The 8,516-nt window shown below is 43.1% G+C and overlaps 1 protein-coding gene across 1 annotated transcript; it reads right to left on the reverse strand.

Moving 5' to 3' along the window:
• Positions 1-1,891: 1,891 nt before the first annotated feature.
• LOC139026049 (ankyrin repeat and KH domain-containing protein 1-like) lies at positions 1,892-8,109 on the reverse strand (the record flags this gene model as incomplete). Its single annotated transcript, XM_070441349.1, has 3 exons — positions 1,892-1,971; positions 4,329-4,476; positions 7,922-8,109. Coding segments are annotated over 3 exons (416 nt in total), but the record flags the coding sequence as incomplete, so codon positions are not given.
• Positions 8,110-8,516: the final 407 nt, after the last annotated feature.

Raw genomic sequence — 8,516 nt, forward strand, 5'->3', positions numbered from 1 at the left:
AGACACAGAAACAACATAGACAGAGGGACAAGATTCATCAGATGATTTGGCCTGGAACAAAATTTTAAAAGGAATACCTAATTCATTCCGACGTTTGGGAAAATTGACCCCAGAATTGATTTTCCCGTTGTATAGAAAAGCAGCTTGTCCCTTTGCATTAACTCAGTAAGAAAATGATTCTGTAAATGGAACAATGAACATCATATCACTGATTACATGCCTTCATTTTTATTTCCAAAACGAGATTCTGCAGTTTGCCTCAACACTTAAGGCTTGGACGACATAAACAGGTGTAGGATTCTTAATGAACCTACCAACCGAGTCCACAAAAACATTAGAACACCTTCCCAATCTTAGAGTCGCACTCCCTTTGCACTCAGAACAGACTCAAATCTGGGGGCATGAGACTACAAAGTGTCGAAAGATTCCACAGGGATGCTGGCCCATGTTGACTCCAATGGCTTTCACAGTGTGTGTCAAGTTGGCTGATGTCCTTGGGTGGTGGACCCAATTCTGATACGCACGGAAACTGCAACGTTGCGTGAAAAACGCCGCTAACTTCGCAGTTCTTGACACTCAAACAGGCGCCTGGCACCTACTACCAACCAGTTCAAAGGCATTTAACATGTGCTTGCCCATTCACCCTCAATGGGCACACATAACACAATCTATGTTGCAAAGTCTCATGATGGCTGTAAACATCCTTCTTTAACCTGTCATCTACACTGACATGAATGGATTTAACAAGTGACATCAATACGGGCATGCGTTCACCTGGTTCAGTTTCATGGAAAGAGCATGTGTCCTAATGTTCTGTACACTCAGTATAGTTACAGCAACAGGATTTAAAAGTTTAAGTCCATAATGTTGCTAATCTGTGTTTAGGCTATTAGCTGGCCAAAGAAGGATGACTAAAAGTGCAAGAGTGTTAACATAACTGTGGCTTAGTGGGTGGTTTCAGTGGATTATGTAAATCACAAAGCTCATCTGCATTGCCTGCAGTGTCGGAAAAATTCTCCAGCAACAAAAGGTGATCAAATAAAGATCCTACATCTGTAGTAGGGAAAATCTCTAAACCGAACTAGTTTATTCAAACGGAGAGAGAGAAGTCCATACCTGTGCCAAAAGCAGCGCTACCATCTCCTCGTGGCCCTCCTCGTGCAGCCTCCATGAGTGGAGTGTATCCCTCATCATTAACCTCCTCCAGGTTGGCACCCCTCTCGACAGACAGGGCAGCTAGGCTCTACATGCCCCCACAGGCCGCCAGCGTCAGCGGAGACTCAAAACGAGTCAGCAGGCATGTTGACCTGCGCCCCGCTGTCCAACAACAGCCGCGCCACCTCCACATGCCCGTCCTGAAGAGGGCAGAGACAACAGGGTTCACCAATGTGCACAGCCATACTGCACCTTGTCAATTTAATTGTGCTGCACAACCAAAATGCGTTCATGTGTGTGTGTGTGTGTATCACCATACAAGCCTCCATGAGTGCTGTGTGCATCTCGTCTGTCTTGTGCTCTTGGTCGGCCCCAGCCTCTAACAAGAACGCACCATGTCCAGGTGCCCTGTGGTGGGAACAATGATAAACAATGCTCTGGGTGCTTCTTCCCTACAATTACAATTCCTGTTAACATTCATACTTTCAACATACGTGACAACATTAGATCACTTGTGTCAAGGATTTCTAGACAAGACTCCCGATCGCTCTGATGCATGGGGAGGGTTCATTGTGGCAGGACTGACCTTTATAGCAGGCCAGCGTAAGCGCACTTTCCTGAACTCGTTGGAGTTGCGTGTGATTCCAGCACCGTACTCCAGGAGCACCCGGGCGACCTCCACGTGTCCCGCGCTGGCCGCCTCCATCAGGGGGGTGTGGCCGTTTTCATGTGGTCCTCAATGTTGGGCCTCCTTCAGCAGCACCTTCACCACGTCCAGGAAGCCGCCCGCACACGCATACGTCAGCGCTGTGTTACCTGACAAAGACAAGGACGAGTGTTATGGTTTGTGGACATTCACAGCAGATGTATACAGTAGGGAAAAAAGTATTGATCCCCTGCTGATTTTGTACGTTTGCCCACTGACAAAGAAATTATCAGTCTGTAATTTTAATGGGTAGGTTTATTTGAACAGTGAGAGACAGAATATCAACAAAAAATCCAGAAAACGCATGTCAAAAATTTTATAAATTTATTTGCATTTTAATGAGGGAAATAAGTATTTGACCCCTCTGCAAAACATGACTTAGTACTTGGTGGCAAAAACCTTGTTGGCAATCACAGAGGTCAGATGTTTCTGTAGTTGGCCACCAGGTTTGCACACATTCAGGAGAGATTTTGTCCCACTCCTCTTGGCAGATCTTCTTCAAGTGCATTAAGGTTTCGAGACTGACGTTGGCAACTCGAACTTCAGCTCCCTCCACAGATTTTCTATGGGATAAGGTCTGGAGACTGGCTAGGCCACTCCAGGACCTTAATGTGCTTTTTCTTGAGCCCACTCCTTGTTGCCTGGCCGTGTGTTTTGGGTCATTGGATGCTGAATACCCATCCACGACCCATTTTCAATACCCTGGCTGAGGGAAGGAGGTTTTCACCCAAGATTGACGGTACATGGCCCCGTCCATCGTCCCTTTGATGCGGTGAAGTTGTCCTGTCCCCTTAGCAGAAAAACACCCCCAAAGCATAATGTTTCCACCGCCATGTTTACGGTGGGGATGGTTTCTTGGGTCATAGGCAGCATTCCTCCTCCTCAAACACGGCAGATTGAGTTGATGCCAAAGAACGCCATTTTGGTCTCATCTGACCACAACATGTTCCACCAGTTGTCCTCTGAATCATTCAGATGTCATCGGCAAACTTCAGACGGGCATGTATATGTGCTTTCTTGAGCAGGGGACCTTGCGGGCGCTGCAGGATTTCAGTCCTTCACGGCGTAGTGTGTTACCAATGTTTTCTTGGTGACTATGGTCCCAGCTGCCTTAGATCATTGACAAGATCCTCCTGTGTGTTCTGGGCTGATTCCTCACCATTCTCATGATCATTGCAAACTCCACGAGGTGAGATCTTGCATGGAGCCCTAGGCAAGGGAGTTTGACAGTTCTTTGTGTTTCTTCCATGGCGAATAATTGCACCAACTGTTCACCTCTCACCAAGCTGCTTGGCAATGGTCTTGTAGCCCATCCAGCCTTGTGTTGATCTACAATCTTGTCCCTGACATCTTGGAGAGCTCTTTGGTCTTGGCCATGGTGGAGAGTTGGAATCTGATTGATTGATTGCTTCTGTGGAAGTGGTCTTTATACAGGTAGAAAACTGAGATAGGAGCACTCCCTTTAGAGTGTGCTCCTAATCTCAGCTCGTTACCTGTATGAAAGACACCTGGGAGCCAGAATCTTTCTGATTGAGAGGGGGGCAAATACTTATTTCCCTCATTAAAATGCAAATCAATTTATAACGTTTTTGACATGCGTTTTTCTGGATTTTTTGTTGTTATTCTGTCTCTCACTGTTCAAATAAACCTTACCATTAAAATTATAGACTGATCATTCTTGTCAGTGGGCAAACGTACAAAATCAGCAGGGGATCAAATACTTTTTTCCCTCACTTATAACTGCATGTGGGGGAAAGTTGACATGGAACCCAACCGGTTGTGCGCGAGCGCCTTCGTGCATAAATGTATTTTGTCCCCCTACACCAAACGTGATCACGACATGCAGGTTAAAATATCAAAACAAACTCTGAACCAATTACATTAATTTGGGACAGGTCGAAAAAGCATTAAACATGTATGGGAATTTAGCTAGTTAGTTTGCACTTGCTAGCTAATTGTCCTATTTATCTAGCTTGCTGTTGCAAGCTAATTGTCCTGGGATAAAATATTGAGTTGTTATTTTACCTGAAAGCACAAGGTCCTCTACTCCAACAATTAATCTACACATAAAACGGTCAACCGAATCGTTTCAAGTCATCTCGCTCCTTCCAGGCTTTTCATCTTCGAACTTTATGCTGATTGGCATCAACTTTCATAGTATTACACGAGGACTGGCAACACAGTTCGTCTTTCAATCACCCACGTGGGGATAACCAATGAGGAGATGGCACTGGGACCTGTTCTATAAACCAATGAGGAGATGGGAGAGGCAGGATGTGAGGCGCAATCTGCGTCAGAAATAGGACTTCAATTTTAGCCCTTGGCAACGCAGACGCTCGGGACGAGCACGAGCAGTGTGGGGCAATAATTGAATAATAAGATTCTACATTTATATTTGCAAACGGTCGCGCACGTGACGCGAGCGGTGTAGTCAGGGTATGAGACTGTCTGATTGAGCGAATGTGACTTGGTGTATTTACCGTCTCGTTGCACATCAGCCCCAGTACCAGGAGCAGTTTGACAATGTCTACATAGCCGCCGCTGGCTGCTGCCATGAGGGGCGGGAGCGCCCTGATGCCCCGATCTTCAACGTTAGCGTGCATGGCCAGCAAGACCTGCAGGAGAACAGACAACATCAGTGCTTGCAACAGAACCCAGGCACAACCACAAAGCCCCAGTTGGCAGTAGAACATTTTAATCTATTCTGTTCTTTCAACCAATCGATTGTAATTTTCCGTACACAGACACCATATATGTTTGAATAAAAAAACACATATGCATTAAGCTTGTCTGAAGCATTAAGAGCACTGTTTATGAAATAAGACACAAACGACTGCCAAGAGGGAGCCAGAGATCATGATAACCGGAAAATGCAAAACCGTCCGGCCATCCTCCTTGTCTGCATCCTACTGGCCTTTCGGACACTCTGCTATTACTCTCCTGAAGTGGCCGGCAATAGGCTACACGAGGAGTCAGCAAACTTTCTCATGTGGAATGCCAATTTATCTCACCATTTCTACCAATCCGAGTGCCAGGTAGTTTTCATATGCACATTTGAGGAAGAGTTTCATTTAATTTATAATAAGTCTTCATCTCAAAATCATTGTCATGTGGTTAATCAAAATTTGGACACTTGCTCATTTAAGGGATTTTATTTTTACTATTTTCTACATTGCAGAATAAGACATCAAAACTAGAACGGATATGGAATCATGTAGTAATCAAAAAGATTGACTGACCTTATTGTCTTAAAAGTAATGATGGACTGTCGTTTCTCTTTGCTTATTTGAGCTGTTCTTGCCATAATATGGACTTGGTATTTTACCAAATAGGGCTATCTTCTGTATACCACCCCTACCTTGTCACAACACAACTGATTGGCTTAAACACATTAAGGAAAGAAATTCCACAAATTAACTTTTAACAAGGCACACCTTTTAATTGAAATGCATTCCAGATGACTTCCTCATGAAGCTGGTTGAAATAATGCTAAGAGTGTGCTAAGGGTGGCTGCTTTGAAGAATCTCAAATATAACATTTTGATTTGTTGAACACTTCTCTTTTTTGGTTAAAATGTTAGAGGTTCACCTAGGGGTCATGATTGGGGCTGTATCAAATGATTGATGTATTAGAATAATTGATTATGCTTATGTTGTATTAATAGAAGGGGAGGGGTTATAAGACCCCTCCCTCCTTACATTTACAGGGTCCTAGACTATAGTTTAACAATATATATATATATACACATTGAGGTTTTAATATTGTTCCATAGTTGTTTTCTAGTTCTCTCTCTCTGCCTCTTATAAAGAGACCCCTCTGAGAAATGTGTGACTGAGACAGAACTCTGCAGGGGAGTGTAGGAGACAAGACTAGTCAGACATTCCACTATAAATCAACTTGGACCAAGGAACGAACCCTAACAACAACATGATTCCATATGTGTTATTTCATAGTTTTGATGTCTTCACTATTATTCTACAATGATGAAAATAGTAAAAATAAAAACCCTTGAATGAGTAGGTGTGTCCAAACTTTTGACTGGTACTATATAGTTATCTTTGTTTATTTGAGCTTTTCTTGGACACACACATAAAACAACAGCCTAACAACCAAACAGTCGAATAATTGGGGTCCGCCATAATTTGAATACAACTGTATTGGATTACAGAACTAGATGGAACTACGGATTAAAAGCAAGGCAGGGCAATGCTAGCAGTATTACGTGAGTAGTTAAAAAAACAAAGATGAGACAGAGTGTGTGTGTGTGTGTCTCAGAGGAGCCTGGTTTGATGTTGATGATGTGTTTTCTTGTATGCCAAATGAGCCAGAGATTGTTGCTGTGGGGGAGGCCAGAGGGAGGTGCTGATTCTGGAAGTGGGCTGCTCATTCGACTGTTAGATTGGAGCAGGCTTTTGCAGACATGCTCCGAAAATACCAGCCTCTCATATCACTCCTACACAACCTGGGATAAAGATGCAGGTTGGTGGCACTGATATTTGGCAGTCTCAGCCACATACATAGGCTTACTGTACATGGTCTCCAGACTGCAGGCCTTCCTAAGAGCAGAGCAAGGCAGTTGCCTCAGTAGTGTTCTGTTTTGGCGGTTATGGGCAGCCTAGCTGTGTGGAGGAGAWGGTGCTTTTTGTTCCTGTGAGTCTCCTTGTGTCAACGGCTCTTGAAATTGTTGAGTCCTTTGTCATGTAATGTGAATGGTGGATTCAATAAAGTATTTAAAGTGTGTGTGTGTGTGTGTGTGTGTGTGTGTGTACTAGAGGTCGACCGATTAATCAGAATGGCCAATTAATTAGGGCCGATTTCAAGTTTTCATAGCAATCGGAAATCGGAATTTTTGGGCGCCGATTTGCCAATTTTTTTATATATTTTTTTACACCTTTATTTAAATAGACAAGTCAGTTAAGAACACATTCTTATTTTCAATGACTGCCTAGGAACGTTCTGTCTCGTTCAGGGGCAGAACGACAGATTTTAAACCTTGTCAGCTCGGGGGATCCAATCTTGCAACCATACAGTTAACTAGTCCAATGCTCTAACACCTGATTACATTGCACTCCACGAGGAGCCTGCCTGTTACGCGAATGCAGTAAGCCAAGGTAAGTTGCTAGCTAGCATTAAACTTATCTTATAAAAAACAATCAATCAATGACAGTCATTGCTCCAATGTGTACCTAACCATAAACATCAATGCCTTTCTTAAAATCAATACACAAGTATATATTTTTAAACCTGCATATTTAGCTAAAAGAAATCCAGGTTCGCAGGCAATATTAACCAGGTGAAATTGTGTCATTTCTCTTGCGTTCATTGCACGCAGAGTCAGGGTATATGCAACARTTTGGGCCGCCWGGCTCTTTACGAACTAATTTGMCAGAATTYTACGTAATTATTACATAACATTGAAGGTTGTGCAATGTAACAGGAATATTTAGACTCATGGATGCCACCCGTTAGATAAAATACGGAACGGAATAAACGTKTTGTTTTCGAGGGGATAGTTTCCGGATTAGTCAAAGTTATATGGTTTAGAGAGAAATAGTCGACGCGTTATAATTCCTGTAATAACTTGCGGCTGAACTTGAAAGGGGTTCCTTCGTTATTTTACCGTTCATGTCTTCCATAGAGAATGTCTTGATCTACTTCAAATAAGGTCTGTGTTTCGCGGAGGAGCAGACTGACAGGGGACCATGCAGACAAGCTCTGCTTTCTGCACTACAACCTAAAATTTAACTGGGAATATTGAAGACCCATGAAAGCTGGTGGTTCGTTTTAACATATGTTCTCATGTTATTTGAGACTAAATTGATTTTATTTATGTATTATATTAAGTTAAAATAAAAGTGTTCATTGTTCATTCAGTATTGTTGCAATTGTCATTATTACAAAAATGTGTGTGTGTGTATGATATATATATATATATAAATACATATTAAAAATTAAAAATTAAAATCGGCCGATTAATCGGTATCGCCTTTTTTGTCCTCCAATAATCGGTATCGGCGTTGAAAAATCATGAAATCGGTCGACCTCTAGTCTGTACTCTACCTGTGCGAGTTCATAGTATCCGGCAGAGCAGGCGAGGCAGAGCAGACTCTCTCCCTCCTCCGTGTGTTCGTTGACGCTCCGCCCCTCATCCAGCAGCTTCCTCACGGCATTGACATCCCCGTCCGAGCACGCCTCCGCCAAGCTACGGCTGAAAATAACCAGACTGCTACAATTACTGGGACTAGTGGCTGCACAGGGCAAATCAACAGCAGGTCAGAAACAAGGTTACCAGAGCGCTGTCACAATTCACACCGTCTATACTCAACGAAGTTGAAAACAAAAAGCTCACTCAGGGCAGGGCTGTACATGCAATTTCATGAACTGCATTTGGCTCAATATGGTGCCTTAAAGCGTTTCAGTAAAAAAGTTTCAATCGAATTTGTGAGAACAAGGTAACGTCTATGAATCATGCTGAACTATCAGAGTCCGAGCCATAGTTACTTTTTCATCTAAGGAAATTGTCAATTGTTCATAAGAGGGGAAACGCTAACTGAAAGAAAGCACAAAGGAAACATATGGCCTCCGACAAGAACATCTTTCTACTGGTATGAGAAATAAGGTGTGCCTGCACCTTTGTGGTAATGAGAACTACTAG

The sequence above is a fragment of the Salvelinus sp. IW2-2015 genome, unplaced genomic scaffold (genome assembly GCF_002910315.2).
Source record: "Salvelinus sp. IW2-2015 unplaced genomic scaffold, ASM291031v2 Un_scaffold3785, whole genome shotgun sequence".
NCBI classification, from domain to species: domain Eukaryota; kingdom Metazoa; phylum Chordata; class Actinopteri; order Salmoniformes; family Salmonidae; genus Salvelinus; species Salvelinus sp. IW2-2015.